Source organism: Sorex araneus, chromosome 1, assembly GCF_027595985.1.
Source record: "Sorex araneus isolate mSorAra2 chromosome 1, mSorAra2.pri, whole genome shotgun sequence".
NCBI classification, from domain to species: domain Eukaryota; kingdom Metazoa; phylum Chordata; class Mammalia; order Eulipotyphla; family Soricidae; genus Sorex; species Sorex araneus.
Window position 1 is genome coordinate 20,663,748 of NC_073302.1, and position 17,937 is coordinate 20,681,684.

The 17,937-nt window shown below is 58.3% G+C and overlaps 1 protein-coding gene across 4 annotated transcripts in view; it reads right to left on the reverse strand.

Moving 5' to 3' along the window:
* The window catches only part of ZNF618 (zinc finger protein 618), a 192,905-nt gene that overhangs the window by 7,725 nt on the left and 167,243 nt on the right, over positions 1 to 17,937 (reverse strand). For 2 of the 4 annotated variants that reach the window (XM_055121867.1, XM_055121879.1), the window contains 3 exons: positions 14,559 to 14,798; positions 11,172 to 11,255; positions 8,725 to 8,802 (listed from right to left, as the gene is read on the reverse strand). In XM_055121867.1, coding sequence (XP_054977842.1) covers positions 8,725 to 8,802; positions 11,172 to 11,255; positions 14,559 to 14,798 — 402 coding nt within the window. The remainder of the gene's footprint in view (positions 1 to 8,724; positions 8,803 to 11,171; positions 11,256 to 14,558; positions 14,799 to 17,937) is intronic. The other 2 variants (XM_055121873.1, XM_055121888.1) reach the window with 1 other exon arrangement.

Here is a 17,937-nt window from a genome sequence, read left to right on the forward strand (position 1 = left end):
ATGGGGGGGGTCCGTGCACTGTGAAGAACCTGTGAGTTCTTTACCTGCGAGTCTCTTCGAAACTGCCACAGGAGCAGGACAGTTCTGGACAGACAAACAAACGTAAGGATGACAACTGATGTCAGAGTTCCAGTTCCTCCACGTCCTGGTTTCATTTTGCCATGACCTGCCGCTCTCAGCCTGTCTGCTGGGTGTGAAATGATATTCTATTCTGAAGTTTAATTCCCGGGTCCCTGACTTAGGCTGAGGTTACTTTTTACAAACATAAAAGTAATGCGGCTCTGAAAGGATCAGTTCATGTCATTTGGCAATTTTGAACAACAGATTGTGTTTTGTTTATTATCAAGTCCATCACAAATTCTAGATATTAATTCTGAGTTGGTTTATGTATTAGAAATACTCCCTCTTACCCCCTGCCCTGGTCTATGTCTTTTTCTTGGCATTTTTTTCATTATCTTTTGATTAAAAGATCTAATAGAAATTTTCTGTTTTGGTTGTATTTTTGTCTTGAAGTTTGTTTTTCTTTAGTTATGGGTCATGAAGCTGCTTGTTTTCTTCAAAAGTTTTAAAATGTTGAATGTTACCTTGACCATTTAGGTATTTATTCTAGTCTAAGTTGGTGTTACCTTCCTTATGTATTTAAAACAATAATTTAATATAATCAACAACAACAAAAAGAATGACAACTGATTTCTTATTAGAAATTATGCCATTCACCAGGCGACAGAATAAAGTACTAAAACATCAACCTAAAATTCTATTTCAAGTAACAACATCTTTCAGTCATGAAGATGAAATAAAGGCAAAAAAAAGAGGCCTGAGATGTAATACAGGAGATAAGGCTCTTGCCTTGCACACAGAGGTGGTGACCATGAACCTGGATTATGGTCTCCATACCACCTATGGTCCCCAGATAACAACCAGTGGTAGCTTCTGAGCACAGGGCCAGGAGCAGACCCTGAACACTGCCAGATGTAGCCCCAAAGCCCAAGGAAGAATACATAACAAGTAATAAGTAAATGAGGACAGTAACACAAAACAGATTGTTTTAAGAAAGATGACCATAAATGAGAACCTAGAGCTACAGGAAGAGAGTAAACAACTACATGGTTGATTAATGATTTTTTTGAAAGTAATTTATTATACATATTTATTTTATATGCTCAATTCCTCCATCCCTCTCGGAGAGCCTGGCAAGCTACCGAGAATATTCTGCCCGCACGACAGAACCTGGCGAGCTACCTGTGACATATTCGATATGCCAGAAATAGTAACAACAAGTCTCACAATGGAGATGTTACCGGTGCCCGCTCGAGCAAATTGGTGAACAACAGGACAACAGTGCTATAGTGCATTTTATATCTCTTCAAAAGATAACTGACTTCTGGTCAGGGATGTAGGTTTAGTGTTCTATCCTGGGTAGGACGGGAGGGAGGCTGGGAGGGAGGAAGAAAGAAAGGGAGAGAGGGAGGGGGGAAAACTGACCTCTTACTGGAAAATAATACTGCACTGTGATAGTTAAATGTAGAATTAATTTATATGACAATAGCACAAAGTATGGAAGGGGAAACAGAGGCCACTGTTGAAACTTTCTCACACAATGTGAAAAGTATGCTAATATGACTCGAAGGGAGAAAAATATCAATGCCATGAAAATCTGATTCGGTGTTTTACAAAAAAAAAATTCAAAAACAAACTTCCAGATTTTTTTCTAAATAAAAGGAGCACACCAACTAAAGCTAACAGGAATGAATGAGGAGACACCACTACAGATGCAACAGATAGCACTGTAGTACGGTAGCACTGTCTTCCCATTGTTCATCGATTTGCTTGAGCAGGCACCAGTAACATCTCCATTGTGAGACTTGTTGTTACTATTTTTGGCAGATCGAATACGCCACGAGTAGCTTGCCAGGCTGTGTTATGCGAGCGGGATACTCAGTTGCTTGCTGGGCTCTCTGAGAGGGACAGAGGAATCGAACCTGGGTCGGCCGCATGCAAGGCAAACGCCCTACCCACTGTGCTATCGCTCCAGTCCACAAATGCAACAGATATTAAAAATAATTGATAAGGATTATGAACAACTGTCTCAATACATTTGACCGCTTATGATTCTGGAAGACATTAAGTATCAAAGTTAACTTCCAAATAAATAGAAAAAACTAAAATAGTCTAAAACTTGAAAATTAAAATTGAGGGGGCTGGAGCGATAGCACAGCGGGTAGGGCGTTTGCCTTGCATGCGGCCGACCCAGGTTCGATTCCCAGCATCCCATATGGTCCCCTGAGCACCGCCAGGAGTAATTCCTGAGTGCAGAGCCAGGAGTAACCCCTGTGCATCGCCAGATGTGACCCAAAAAGAAAAAAAATTAACATTGAACTGATAGTTACCTTCTCATGAAGAAAATAGGAGTACATCAGTGATCGTGACCAAAATATTTGGGGCAGGATGGGGGTTGGGAGGGAAACTGGGGATGTTGAAACGAGTGGTGTTGGAACACAAAACGCTTGAAACAATTGTATAATGAACAAGTTTGTAAATTGCGATTTTTTTTTCGTTTTGGGTCACACCTGGTGTTGCTCAGGAGTTATTCCTGGCTCTGCACTCAGGAATGACTCCTGGCGGTGCTCGGGGGACCATATGGGATGCTGGGGATTGAATCCGGGTTGGCCGTGTGTAAGACAAATGCTGCCCTACCTGCTGTGCTATTGCTCCAGCTCCAAATTGCAGTGTTTTAAATAAAAATTAGCTTAAATAAAAAAGTGTCACTGTCACTGATTGATTTGTTCGAGCGGGCACCAGTAACGTCTCTCATTGAGAGACTTATTGTTACTGTGTTTGGCATATCCAATACACACGGGTAGCTTGCCAGGCTCTGCCGTGCAGGCTCGATACTCTCAGTAGCTTGCCGGGCTCTCTGAGAGGGGTGGAGGAATCGAACTTGGGTCGGCCGTGTGAAAGGCGAACACCCAACCGCTGTGCTATTGCTCCATTAGCAAAGGATGGGTTAGGGAGATAGCTCAAAGGGATGGAGCACATGCTATGCCCGTGTGAGGCCCCCAGGTTTGGTGCTCAGTACCCCATGCACTGAGCACGGGTAGGTGTGGCGGGTGGGGGGGGTGCGGCCTGCAGTGGATTGAGAGGACTGCCCTGTCCGGCTCTGTCAGGCTAAGCATCACTAGGAGCGGACCTGGGTCCCGAGCAGGGTGAGAGAGACCACCCCTCCGAAATTTAGAAGACGAGAGTATAATGAAAATAATAATACATCACGGTTATGTGGAGTTTATACCAGAAATGTAAATGTGGCTTCCATGTAATTTTTTTTATGCTGAGGAAGACAAAAGAAACAATCCCTACAGATGTAAAAACCATATTAATGTATGAAAAAATGTCAACACCCACTCAAGATACAATTCTCATCAAACTAGGAAGAGCAAAAAACTTCTTCAGCCTCTTTACGGGGAATCTTACGCTTGAATCTACTGAGCTGATAAACTCTGGGCTGGGGAGAGAGAGAGAGAGAGAGAGAGAGAGAGAGAGAGAGAGAGAGAGAGAGAGAGACAGACAGACAGACAGACAGACAGAGACAGAGAGACAGAGACAGAGACAGAGACACAGCACAGCGTGTAAGGTGCGCGCTTGCACGTGCCTGAACCAGGTTCGATCCCTGGCACCACATATGGTCCCCTGAGTTGGAGTCAAGCGTAAGCCCGGAACACTGCCAGGTATGCAACCCCATCCCCACAAAAAACAAAAAAACCGGGGCTGGAGCAATAGCACAGCGGGTAGGGCGTTTGCCTTGCATGTGGCCGACCTGGGTTCGATTCCCAGCATCCCATATGGTCCCCTGAGCACCACCAGGGGTGATTCCTGAGTACAGAGCCAGGAGTAACCCCTGTGCATCGCCAGGTATGACCCAAAAAGAAAAAAAAAAACCTTAAAAAAGCTGGATAAACCTCTAGAAAATAGTTACATCAGATGGCCAGGCAAAGAAAGAAAGGACATCAGATTAAAATGAAAAAAACAAAATTGCCTATATTTGCAGGTGACATGATGTGTGGACAGGAAAAGCTAGTCGATTCATACGCACACATTTTTTTTTTTTTTTTGTGCCACACCTGGCTGTGCTGAGAGGGTTTATTCCCGGCTCTGCACTCAGGAATCACTCCTGGTGAGGCTCAGGAGGACCTTATGGATCACCAGAGATAGAACCCAGGTTGGTCGTGTGCAAGGCGAGTACCTTACTATCTCTCTGCCTCTCCCCACCCCCACCCCACTGATAAACTACAGGTAAGTTCATGGAGCTTGCAAAATAAAGATCAATGGAGGGGCTGGAGTGATAGCACAGCGGGTCGGGTGTTTGCCTTGCCAGGAGTGATTCCTGAGTGCAAAGCCAGGAGCAACCCCTAAGCATTGCCAGGTGCGACCCAAAAAAGAAGAAAAAATCGAAATAAACATCAATGCCATACAAAAACTATTAATAAACACTGAAAACATTTTTTTAAAAAGTTCCATTATAATAGCTTTCAAAACAATGAAGTACTAAGGAATGAATTTACAAAAGAAGTGCAGGACATACTCATGAAAACTAAAAATATGTATGAAAGAACTGAAATACTTAACTGCAAAACATTCTGTGATCCCAAACTGGAAGACGACGTTATTAAAATGGCAATACTAACCAAATTGGTCTAGAATGCACATAAATCAAAAACTCTGGCAGTCTTTTTCACAGTTTGCTAAGTTGATCCTATAACTCACATGAAATGAAGGAAATGAAGAATTGCCAAAACAATATTGAAGAAAGAACAAAAGTTGGAAGGTTTCATGCTTCCTGATTAGATTAGAATAATCAAATACAGTGCACACTGGCATACACAGAAAGATATATTGATCAATGAAACAGTATTTGGAATCCAGAAAAAAAAAAAACCCTTGCATTTATGGCCAATTTGTTTTTGGCAGGGGCTCCCGGACAATTCATTGGAGCAAAGAACAGTCTTTCACTAACAGTGGTGCTGGGACAACAGGATATCCACAAGCAGGAGGAAGAAGCTGGATCCCTACCTCACATTACATCTGATTCCTACTAACTCAGAGCGAGTGTGGACACGTGTGTGGGAGCTCAGACCAGGAAGCTCCTCTAAGAAGACAGGTGTTAAATCTTGGGTTTGACCTTGGGTTTGGCAATGGCTTCTGAGGTATGATGTAAACATAATAAAAGTGAAAAAAAAAATAGAGACATCATCACAATGAAAACCATTTGTACTTCAAAGGGTAACATCATGAGAATGAAGAGTCCGCAGAACAGGAGGAAACACTTGCCGAGCGTGCATCTGCAGAGATCCCGGGCTGCAGAGGTGCATCTGCAGAGACTCCAGCTGCAGAGCGTGCATCTGCTGAGATCCTGGGCATGCATCTGCAGCGACACTGGGCTGCAGAGCGTGCATCTGCAGAGACCCCGGGCGGCAGAGCCTGCATCGGAGAGATCCCGGGGTGCAGAACATGCATCTGCAGAGATCCCTGGTCACAGAGCATGCATCTGCGAGATCCAGAGATCCCGAGCCTCAGAGCGTGCATCTGCAGAGACCCTGGACCCATGAGACAGAAAGAACTGTTACAACTCAGTAACACAAGCCGTGGAAGAAGAGGGGAAGGATCTGAAGAGACATTTCTCCATGGAAGATTCTCAAACAGCAAAGAAGCCACAAGAAACTAACGCTGCTCCGTCTCCTGAGCCACCAAGCCACAGTAAGATGCCGTTCCTGCACGCTAAGACAGCCCTCACGAAAGCCCAACAGAGGGGGCCGGAGCGACAGTACAGCCGGGAGGGCATCTGCCTTGCACACGGCTGACCTGGGTTTGATCCCCGGATTCCCACAGGGTCCCCAGAGCACATCCAGGAGTGATTCCTGCGTGCAGAGCCCTGAGCAACCCCTGAGCATCGCCAGGTGTGACCCAAAAAGCTGTGTGTGGGGGGGTTGGGGGGTATGGGGGGGGCGGGGGGGTGGGCAGCGGATGTCCACTGAGAGCTCAAGGCTGGAATTGCACAAGGGCTGGAACTGCAGCCTGCTGGTGACTCCCAAGCCCTGGCCAAGTCACGTGACTATGTGTGCCTCAGTTTCTCGAGGTGGTGGAGCAAACCACCTATCCCGACGGCCTTCCCACCGCCACTGTCACCACGCGCTGCCTCCGTTTCTTCCTCTGCATGGGGACATTCCCCATGAGGCGAGTCACACGTGCTTGAGCACTCTCCCCAGGTGCCCTCGTCACTCGCGACCCCCGTCCCCAGGGCTCGGCCCGGCCGCCTTGCAGCAGGCAGGAAGTGGATTCGTGGGAATTCCCCACCCCGGGCAGCAGCTTCTTAATGAGCCCTGCTGTCATTCCACGCTGATCCCCCTTATCTGCGGGGGTGAACGCACAGATCATGACGCTTAATTTCTCTCCGAGGAGTCAATCCTTTAATCCGGACTCTGCCTGGCTGGGATCCGGCTGGCTTTGCTCTGGATGGCGGGGCCGGCATTCTCGGTCAGCGCTGGACCAGAACAAAGCAGTCCCTGCTCTGGGGGGGGGGTGAGGGGGGAGCGACAAGTGGAGGTGCTGGGAGCGGGTTGCTGGTGGGCCTCATCTAGGCCACGGCTCAATCTGCTTTTCCATTGGACTGCACCCATTAAACAGTCCGAGAGATCGGCACGCACAGGGACCCTACAGGTGCGAGGGGCGGGGTGAGGGTCTGGGAGTTCAGAGACTCGACACCCACAGGCCGAGGCCGAGGGCTGCCCAGGCAGGGGGGACACAACCGACCCCCAGCCCCGCTTCAAGCCAGGCCTGAGTGTGTGGCGGTGGCTCAGGGCGTGAGGGATGAGGCTCAGACAGCAGGGGTCTCCGTGGGGGTCGGCGGTGCCAGGCCGGTGCCCTTCCTTTTGAGAAGGAGACCGTCCCTGTCTGAGGGGACACCCCCGGGAGGCAGGTCCGCAGGAGAGCCGGGCGGGGACGTCTCCTGAGTCGGGGTCCACTAGAAATGAAGCCGGTGGGGACCGGAAGGGCTGGAGCACGTGTTTTTTTTTTTTCTTTTTGGGTCACACCCGGAGATGCACAGGGGTCACTCCTGGCTCATGCACTCAGGAATTACCCCTGGCGGTGCTCAGGGGACCATATGGGATGCTGGGATTTGAACCTGGGTCGGCCGTGTGCAAGGCAAATGCCCTACCCGCTGTGGAGCACGTGTTTTTAATGTGGGGGGCCCCGGCTGGAATCCCCGGCACCACAGCATGATTTACAAAGTTGTTCATTATAATACAGCTGTGCCGAGCATTTTGTGTCCCAACACCACGGTACCCCCGCCCCCTGCCGTCCACGCTGGGAGGCGCCCAGACACGGCCGCCATCACGGGCCTTCCCCAAAGACTGCGAGAGCTAGTGCCCTGTCCGTGGACAGCAGACCCCCATGAGCAGAAGGTGAACCGAGGAGGCAGCGAGCCAGCCAAGTGGTCACTTGGAGCAGAGTCTGGGCTGCGTCTCCCTCAGAGAGACGGTCCTTGGCGTAGCCCTAGGTCACTCGGGACAGACCGGAAGTGATCCCAACGCCCTAAGAACTGCGATGGGATGAGTGAGGCCATGCCACGGGCCCCCGCTGGAACAAGGGCAGCTGCGTGGCAGGCCCCCGGGTCACCAGGCCCTGTCCTGGCTCCACCCCGGCCTCCCGAGGAACGAGAAACACCAGGGTTCCAGCCCTGCCCCGATCCTGTGACCTCCGCCAAGGCTGGGCTGGTCTATGGATGCAAACGTGTCCCTGGGGGGTCTTGGGCACAGAAGGACGGGTGCCCCCATTTCCCACCCATCCGGGATGGAGCCCAAGAAGGAAGGATCCCGGCCCCCGAGCGACGCCCTTGAAGGCCACCCACCTAAGGCCCCTGCACTGGCCTGCGGTGTGGCCGCGGGGGTAATGATTCTTAAGCCCCCGAGCACTGGGGCTGCCCTGGGTGCTTCCAGGATGCCCACTGACAGCAGAGCAGAGTGGGCGGCGCCCGGCTCAGATGCCCGAAGGGGGCAGGCCGGGGGCCTCGAGTGAAGAAGGTCCAAAGCCGGCGGGGTGGTCCCAGGGCTGAGGGGAGGCTGTGACATACCGGCCTGCGTGGTGGCTCTATGGCTGGTCTCTGGACCCATAGCCTAGGCAGGGGTGGGGGGTGGCGAAGGGCTGGCCCGTGAGGAGCACGGGCGGGGAAACTAAGGAGCCACGCTCTCCCGGACATGCCAGCACACGCTCAGGTTATAGGACAAGACCTGGTGACGCCCACGGCGCCTCCTCCACTCACCCCTATGCTCAACCCCACGCGATTCCTGCCTCTGTGTCCCCGTTGGCTCCCTGCTGGCCTCTGGTCCCGGCCCAGGGGTCTGGAGGCCTTCTGACTCCATCCTCTGCACCCCCCCCCCCACAGAACACAGACGCCCCCACCCCCATCCCTCTGTGTTCTATTCGCCTGACCGGGGCTCCCGGAAATCCAAGACAAGAGTTGGGGAGGTCAAAGGGCTGGGGCGCATGTGGGAACCCTGGGTTCCATCCCCAGCACCAGGCAGGCTCCAGAGCACTTATGGGGAGCAGCCCTGAGCGTGTGGGAGTGTAGCCCCTGAGCACCGGGTGGGATGTGGCCTGCAGCAAACCTGGGGGTCGCGCCTCCCCCCCACGCCCCACGGGGCTGGCTCTGGCCCAGGGCCACCCGCTCACCTGCGTGGGACTGCATGTGCTCCAGCAGATTGTTGTAGAACTGGAACTGGATCCCGCACGCGCCACACGTGTAGGGCTCTGGAGAGAGACGGGGCGGCCGCGTGAGGGCGGGGCCAGCTGGGGGCCCAGACATGCGGGGAGGGGCCCGGCACGGGGCTCGGCCTGCTGCACCCCCCCCCCCACCCGGCACGGAGGGAGCATGCGCAGCCGGTGATTGAGCGTCTGCTGGGTGCCAGCCGGGCACGGCACGGGCATGACACGCCAGGACCCGGGGCTGGGGAGGGCTCCATGGGCGGTGCTCTGGTTCCCTTCTCTGCCAGGGAAAGAGCCGCAAGCCGGGCCTAGAACACAGACCGGGCCCACCAAGCGGCAGGGCAGGGCGAGGAGGGGAGGAAGGGCAGGGGATCCAGGGAAGGAACAGGAGGAGCCACAGGACAGGGGTGGAGTAGGGGGGGACAGGGGACAGGGAGTAGGAGGGACACAGAGGGACGGACACTCATGCCAGGCAGAGCCCGGTGCAGGCCAGAGGAAGGCAGGAGCAGGACGACGCAGTGCCAAGGAGCAAAGGGCAGGAGCGAGGAAGAGGAGGAGGAAGAGCCAGGGCTTGGGAGAGGTGTCCTGAGGCTGCCCCCGGGGTCAGGAGCCAGGGCGCAGGGAGAGTGGCCACATTCCCGAGGGGGCTGCTCTTGTCGAACCCCTTCCTGCGCCTGGGGCTGGGCCCCCTGTGTCCTGGGGTGGGGGGCTTAGGAGGTCTGGGGAGGTCGCTGCCCTGCCTCGCCCGCCATTCCCACCCCCACCCATCACTTCATCTATAGGTGGGGGGGGCCTGGGAGAGTAGGGGGTGCCTAGGTCTCACCCGGAGCTGGAGCTGGACAACCCTCCTGACTGCTACCCTCTGTCTGGGGCGAGGGGAAGCCACAATGGGGCTCCCAGAGCGGGGGGCTTCCTCCCCGGACCCTCTCCGCTCTGAGGGGGGACCCGGACAGGGGGCTGGCTGATCCTGACTCCACCCCCTTCCAGTGTGGAGCCCGGCGGGTCTACACCTCGCCAGGGCCCTGTCGGGAAAGTGGGAGTAAGAGTCCCACGTGCCTCGGGCACAAGGAGGGGGACGGGAGATGGGAGACACACGTGGGGGGCAGTACCAGGCACACACACGGCCAGAGTGCAGGGAGGAGGAGGCGGGGGGGACCCTCCCCAGCCCGGACCTCACCCCGTGGCCTTGAGGGGAAGCCGCCAGCGCACTCTGGGCTAAAGCAGCGGTCTCCAGCCCTGTCCAGGAGAACATCCCTCCTGCCGGACACACAGGCTATACGGTCCCCTGAGCACCGCCAGGAGAAATTCCTGAGAGCAGAGCCAGGAGGAACCCCTGTGCTGGGTATGACCAAAACAATGAAAAACAAAACAAACAACAAAAAAGGGCCCTGTGTAATCCCGGGGGTTCTCCACGGCACCCCTCACTCAGAACAGGCTCGGGCCGACACCTCTGCCAGAGACCAGGGCAGCAGCCACTGTGTGCGGGCCTGAGCCCCCGGAGACCTTTGTCCTGGGCAGGGCTGGGGGCAAGGGGGCGCTCAGGCCAAATGACTCTGGGGCACACCCAGCCCCCCGACACCCGCTGGCCCTCAGCTGGAAACCCCCTCGGTGCCTTCTGCAGGGCTCTGGGGACCGGGGACGCTGTCCTCTTGGTCTTGGGTGGCACCCGGCAGTGGATGTGCCTCGTGGGGTAACACGGGTGACCCCTGGACAGTCACCCAGGCCTGGCCCCCTCTGCCCTCCCCTGGGGCCGAGACCAGTCGTCTGCTCCTGCGAGATCTGGTTGGGGTGCAGTGGGGGTTGCGGGGCAGAGTGACAGTGTCCCCTGCTGGGAGCCCGAGGTCCAGCGGGATCCTCTCCCAGGGGAGCCAGCGGTCACCTGACGCCCAGGTGGGCCCGGGGCACCCCAGCCTCAGGGTCTCTACCACGGCACTGCGGCACCGCGGTGGCGGCGGCAGAGTTTGGCTCCTAACCCAAGAAATGGGATTCCCACGGCGTGGGGCGCCCTGCCACAATGGAAGGTTCTGGACCATCCCAGAGCCTTCCCACTCCCTTGGGGCTCGTGGCTTTCTGGGGGCTTGTGAGAAGAGACCGCCAGGGGGCACCAAATACCACCAGGAGCCCGAGCTGAATGCTGGTGCTGCCGGAAGGAAAACTCTGGAAGGTTCCGGGTCCCAAGGGGAGCCGACGCTGGGGCCTCCGGCTCCAAGGCCACTTGACCTCTCCCGGAAAGGGCCCGGGAGTGACCCCACAAAAGCGCGCTCTCTCAGACCCAGACGGGAAGCCTGGGCAGGTCCTGAGAAGCTCGCCCCCCACCCCCGCCCCCCACCCCGCAGTTCCCTGCCCTCCCCGCTCCAGGCGCAGCCCTGGGCTCCGTGCGGACCCTGCCCGGACGCCCGCCGGGGGCCACTTACCGCTGGAGTTCTGGGAGCTGCTGTTGGTCTCTTCAAAGTGGTTTTGTGCTTTGCCTTCCGCTCGGCGACTGAAGGCGCTTTCTGCTGGGAGGGAGGGCAGGGGTGGGTGGGTCAGCGCGGGCACGGGCCCCGGGGTGGGCAGGCCAGCGGTCAGGCTGGGTGGTACCCGGGGGTCTCTCCTGGAGAGGCCGGGAGCCACAGCCACGCCCCCCAGCAACTCACTCGTGGTAGCTGCCTGCTCGTCTGCCTCGCCCTGGAGACCCTCCGGAGGGTGCCTGGAGCGGGCCGGGGGGCTGCATGTGGGACCAGCACCCCGACAGGCAGACGCTGCTGGGCCTCAGCTCCTCCCAGGAGACACTGTCACTGGGCCCGCTGACCCCCACTGCACAGAGGGTGCCCTGGCCTGGGCAGCCGGCAACCAGAGCAGAGGGTCTCCAGGGGCCACCAGGCAGGGGGGGGCCAGGCCTGGAGGAAGAGTCACTGGAGGAAGGGGTCTGCTCCGGGGTCGCCAGTGTTACCCCACAAGGCACGTCTCCCGCCAGGTGTCACCGGACACCCCAGAGGACAGCGTCCCCAGTCCCCAGAGCCCTGCAGAAGGCACTGAGGTGGTGGCGGGTTGAGGACAATGGGGTTCCCCCGTGCCCCCTGGCACTGTCGGGGGAGGCTGGGTGTGCCCCAGAGTCAGTTTGGCCTGGGCACCCCCCTTTGCCCCCAGGCCAGCCCTGCACAGGAAGGTCTCCGACGCGCTGAGCCCGGCCCCAGCTGGACACCGCAGACTTCCGGAACAGAGGGGCCGGCAAAGTCACTTTTCAAAATCTCAGTTCCTTAAGGGCCTTGCCCGGGGGTGGGGGGGGCGGGGGTGGTCCCTGCTTGGGGAGAGGCCATTGGTCCTACGCCTTCCCACATGGGCAGGGCAGGCGCTCAGGGTGTGGGGGGCTGGGATTCTGCAGGGTGGCCGGGGGAGGAGGGGAAGGGAAGTGGACACGCAGCAGCGCCCCTCAGGGAGCGGCCCCTGCAGCACTGTGCCTGGCACAGACGAGGCCCTGGGCCCACCAAACCCAAACGCAACGGGAAGCACCAACAAAAGGCCCGCAGGTGCTCACTGTCCAGGTGGGGCTGTAAAGACCTGGGCGACAGGGAGACGTTCCTGACCCTGCCACGACCCAACATGGACTCCAGACCAGCCACGTCACCAAGCTGAGGCGCTGCTGGCTGGGCTGGCCCGGGCTGCCTCTCTCAGGTGAGGAGGGGTCTCGGGAGGAAGCAGCAGACGCGTCTAGCCTGGCCTGGAGCAAAAGGGGGGCGCTCAGCTCCCGAGTCTCGCCACCGGTCACCGCCAGTGCACCAGCCACGGCTCTGCCACGGTCCCCTGGACCCTCCCTAGCGAGGAATCGGGGACTGGGAGGGGGGACCAGGCTGGCACAGATCTGCAGAAGGGGCCGAACCAGGAGCCGACGCTCGGGGTCTGGAAGAGAGTTTCTTCTAGGGAAGGTCTGGGTGGGGATGCGAGTCCCCATCTACGTCCTCGTGTCCCCCATCCTCTGGCAGACCCATGAAACAGCAGCAGTGACCACTACTGAGTCCCCCCCGCCCCCCACCCCGCCCCCATTCATAAACAGTCCTGGAGCGCTGAGCTGACAGGGCACGTCTTGTACTTCCGCCTCCAGTTGGAAGCCTGCGTGTGCACGGTACGTGAAGTTCTCCCGGGAAGGTGCTCGAGAGCGAGGGCACATGTACACCTCTGCCCTTCCCCATCTGTCATCCCAGGGTGGACCAGCCCAGCACCCGGCACCTCAGAGCTTCCCTGCCCCAAAACCTAGCAGCATCCTTCTCCCAAGCCCCTGCAGGTGCAAACCCCACCTTGCCCCAGAGTCAAGGGCGGGCAAGAGGGGAGACTGGGGCCCGCAGGGTTTGGTGGGGCTGGTTCCTCCCACCCAGGAACCCTTTCTCTCTCACAGCCGGGGAGGGCCATGAGCTCCAGGGCCCCCGGCCACTCTCCTTTGGGGAGACCCAGGCACAATAAAGCGGGTGCTCAGAGATGGCAGGAAGGCATCCTCGCCAAGACCTGCCTCCGGAACCGGAGAGCTGAGGCCAACACCCCCGGCATCTCTCCCTCAGCCCTCGGCCCAGCTGCCGTGTCGGCAGACTGAGTCCAGGGTCTGACCACACGGGCACTGGAGAGATGGCCATGGGGCTCTGAGGGAGAGGGCAGGGCCCACAGCCCCCGAGGGCCACCTCATACTCCATCGTCCAGGCCTGGCTGGCTGCCTCCAGGTGCCATGCCCGTGGGCAAGAGACCCGCAGCGCGTCCCTCCTGTCTCCCTGGAGGAAACGCGAAAACTTTCACCATCTGCTCAACCTTCTGCCGCCCCCAGACTCTCTTCCCGTAGAGGCCCACCAAACCCGGGGGTGGGGTGGGTGGGGGAGACGTGTGGGTTTCTGCTGGGCTCTGTGGAGGGCTTTGGCGGGAGGGCGAGGAGGAGGAAGCCCCAGAGGACAGAGCCACCGACTCATCTTTGGAGCCGTGGGTCCTCAGACGGGGTTCCTGAAAGGGCGGGGCTGCAAAGGCATGCTACGGGGTAGGTGATGGGCACAGACGAGCAGGATGGAAGGCAGGCGATCACGTGATCACTGTGAGAACTGACACCTGCCACGCAGCCGTGAGCTGTGGGGAGGCAGCAGGGAGTGGTGAGGACTGTGGCAAAGGGAAGCACACGTGGCCTGTCCGAGGCGGCAGCTGTGGCCCGGCCCCCGGGAGCTGCCCTGCAGGAAAGTGGGTCGGGAGAACCAGTCCCAACCGGGCAGCAAGAGGTCGAAAGTTTTTTTTTTTTCTTTTTTTGCTTTTTGGGTCACACCCGGCGATGCACAGGGGTTACTCCTGGCTCTGCACTCAGGAATTACTCCTGGTGGTGCTCAGGGGATCATATGGGATGCTGGGATTCGAACCCGGGTCGGCCGTGTGCAAGGCAAACGCCCTCCCCGCTGTGCTATCGCTCCAGCCTCCGAGGTCGAAAGTTTTATATAAACTATAAAACCATGTTCAAATGTTTGAATTGATCTGAAAATAAAAAAAAAATTAAAACTCCTTGGTTCAGAACTTGGTGGTGGGGGTGGGGGTGGCGGGGAAAGAGTTTTATTTCCCCCCTGCTCTTTGAAAGATGAAACGTTTGCAAAATCACCTCACAGAACCCTCTGATTGAAGGTACGGAAACCGAAGCTCAGAGAGGTTCGAGGGCTCCCCCGCGGTCACGCAAGCCAGCAAGGGCCGAGCCGGGCCACGGAGGCGGCCGGGGCTGGGGTGGGGGGCCCTGGGAACCCGCTCCCACTCAGGCAGGGCCACCATGGACGCCGGGCCCAGCCGGGCGGGGGGAGGGAGGCCACTGGTACCTGCGGTTGCCTTGCTCGCCGGAGATCCCGAGTTTGGAGTGCGGAACGTCTGGGTCTGGGTGGCCGGAGGGGTGCGGTGTAAGAGGGTGGCGCAGCGGACCACGGAAGCCGGAACTTTCTTCCCCGACTGGTTCGACTGGGTCTTCGCGGCCACGAAGCGTGGTGACGGGGACGCCTCTGGATGTGAGCACTCGGAGCCCGTGTCTGGATCCTCCGGCGGCTCCCACCCGGGGCCGGTACCTGAGAGGGTCATGCTCTCAGTGTCCAGCGCCCCTTGCCGCCCCTCTGGGAGTGGACCTGGCACCCCCCCCCCAGGCGCAGGGCCGGATGCCTCTTCTCCATCCCCACTACCTGGCATAAGTAGGTTCCTGCTCCCACCCCGGAGCCGGAGAGAGACCAGGAGGAGGGGGCCAGCTCCCAGGAGGCCACTGGCCAGTCCTCAGTTGGGAGGTCACTGCCGGGACAGCTGAATGGCTGAGGCTCTGAGCACTTAAGGAGACAGCCTTGTGACCCGTGCTGAGGACAGCTGGATTTGTCAAGTCAGACCCAAGGATATTCTAGAACATTCCCGCCTCCCCAACCCCACCTTTTTTTTTTTTTTTTTTGGCGGGGGTGTGGTTGAATGTTGGGCCAACTGGAGGTACTTAGGGCTTAGTCCTGTCTCTGCACTCACACCTGGTAGGGCTCCGGGAACCAGGGTTAGCTGCGTGCAAGACAAGCACCTTACCCACCGCTTCTCCAGCCCCGAGAACATTCACTTCTAAGTTCCCCTTGAAAGACAGGCTGGCCTGGGAGATCCGCCCCCTCACCCAACACTCCCGGGGCTGCAGTGCGCTGGCGCCCCCTGGGTGCTGGCTGGGAACTGCAGTTCTCGCTGCAGTTCCTTTCGCTGCAGTTCCTTTCTTGCTGCCCAGTGCTTTCCCTCCCTGCTGGCCTCTGGGGCAGGTGCTGTGATTGTCGGCCAGTGGCCTGCCCCATCACCTGACCCAGGGCTGACCCTCAAGGGGTCTCCCCGCAGGTGGAGTCTCAGGCATCTGTGACGCTCCCTGTCTCACTGCCCGGCACCTCTCGTATTCTGGGCAAGAGGGGCGGGCAGGGGGACGCGCGGTGGCCCCTGAAGGCCAGGGGGTTGGGAGAAAGGGGCCTCCCGCACCCCCTGGGGCTTGGCCGCATCTCCGGGGCACCCTCAGGAGCCAGAGCTCAGCTGCAGTGCCCAGCACTGTCCGGCTCCTCCCTCGAGCAGCAGAGGGGGGGTCCTTGGACCCCACTCCCGGCCAGTGTCCGGGCTGGGCCTCCCACATCCCCCGACACCCTCCAGAGCCAAGAAACAAAGATGCACCCACCACTCCCGGCCCGGAGCAGGGCGCAGGACAAGAGAAGCCTGGCTGGGGAGCCCCCCGGGGAACTGAGGGGTGAGGCGAGAGCACCCCCCCCCCCCCGGAGAGCCAGCCCGTCCCACCCACTCTGGGGCACCGTCACTGGTTCTCCCGAGCTCCCGGTAGTCTGAGACGACGCCCCCAAACCTCTACCAACCCGCGGGCCCTGGGGTCCTGCCTTCTGATGCAGGAGCAGGAGGGCTGGCAGGGAGGGAAAGGGAGGGAGTGGTCTGCGCCCCGCACAAGCTTGGAGCCCCTAAACCCAGCCCCAGCCCCCCAAGTCCTACCAGAAAGGAAGTGCACCTCAGTATTTCCCAAGAGCCTGCAGCCGCAGAATAGACCCGCGAGGCACACCCGGGGTGGGGGCGGTCATGCCCGAGTGCTCCACCACCTCCCCCTGAAGGGCAGTTTGGAGACCGTGGACGGTGGGTCATTCTAAGGGCCTAGTGGGGGGTGTGAGGCCAGGGCCCCGCTGCAGCTGAGTCAGGACCCTCGAAGCCCCCTGTCTCCCCCCCTCTCTGGCCCTTAGTCCCCCACCCCTGGCAGAAGTGGGGTGCCTGGAGGCCCTTGTATGAGGTCACGGAGTCCCCACACATCCAGGGCCCCTGGGTACACACAGGAACACTGTTTATTTTGTTCTGTTTAATTTTGGGGTCACGCACCAGTGCTCAGGGGTTACTCCTGGCTCTGCACTCAGGAATTACTCCTGGTGCTGCATAGGGGACCATATGGGATGCTGGGAATCGAACTCAGGTCGGCCACGTGCAAGGCAAACACCCTACCCGCTGTGCTATCACTCCAGTCCCTCAGGGCTGAGTTTTGGCTCAGAGATCACTCCTGGAGGGCTGGGGGGGCATCTGGGGTGCCCGGGATCGAACCCCGGTCGGCTGCAGTGTCAGTCGAGCTATGGCTCTGGCCCCAGGACCACAATACCTAAGCAGCACGCAGTGCTCCCTTAGGTTTTGTGCGTGGCCCCAAAGGGCGGTTCTGAGGAGACCCTCTGGGTCACCCCCTTCCATGGGCAGTGATGACGCCTGCTGCCCAGACCTGGGCACTCTCTGGGACAGACCTCCCTCTGCCCCCTCGGCTCGGGGACACTCTGAGGTTCCACAGAGCCCTTTCTCCCGCCAGCAGCAGCCGTCACTCCTGCTGGTCGTCCCTCTGCTACCACACAACTTCTCCGAGTCCCCGCCTGCCCTCAGTCCCCTCGCCTCTCCCCGCCCGAGAAGGGGTCAGCACGGATCATGCCCCACGGGGCACGCTTCTGCTCCCATCAACCCGGGGGCTCTGTGAGGGCAGGGAGGCTGCCCGCTGGCCTCCGCCTGGCATTCAGCCTCTGGCCTCCACCCGGAGACACACAAGGCAAGGGATCAAGAGATGGTGGGATCACGGAATCCAAGGCGGAATGGCCAGGGAGGTGAAATGGAGAACGACATCAGCGGAGCACATCGCAGCGGGGAAATGGTCACGGAGTGACCCCGGGGAAGATGTAAGAAGCTGGCTCACATGGGGTTTACCCGAGGGACCCAGAGGGTCAGGCTGGGGGGGCGGGATACAGAGGCATACGGAGGGGATATGGAGGCAAGGCACTGCTCCCAGAGCAGGCTGGCGTGATTCAGGGTAAACTTCCGGGAGCTCTTTTTTTTTTTTTTTTTCTTTTTGGGTCACACCTGGCGATGCACAGGGCTCACTCCTGGCTCTGCACTCAGGAATTACCCCTGGCCGTGCTCAGGGGACCATATGGGATGCTGGGATTTGAACCCGGGTCGGCTGCGTGCAAGGCAAACGCCCTACCCGGTGTGCTATCGCTCCAGCCCCTCTGGGGGCTCTTAACGCATGTCACTTACAGTGTGTTCCACCTGTGGACCTCCTCACATGGCCTGCGAGGCCGCCGGAATTCCTACCTGGGCTTGCACCAGGAGAGGCAGACTTTCCGACAGAGGAGCTGCTTGCCCCCGTAAGAAACATGCATGAGGGGCCGGAGCAATGGAACAGCAGGTAAG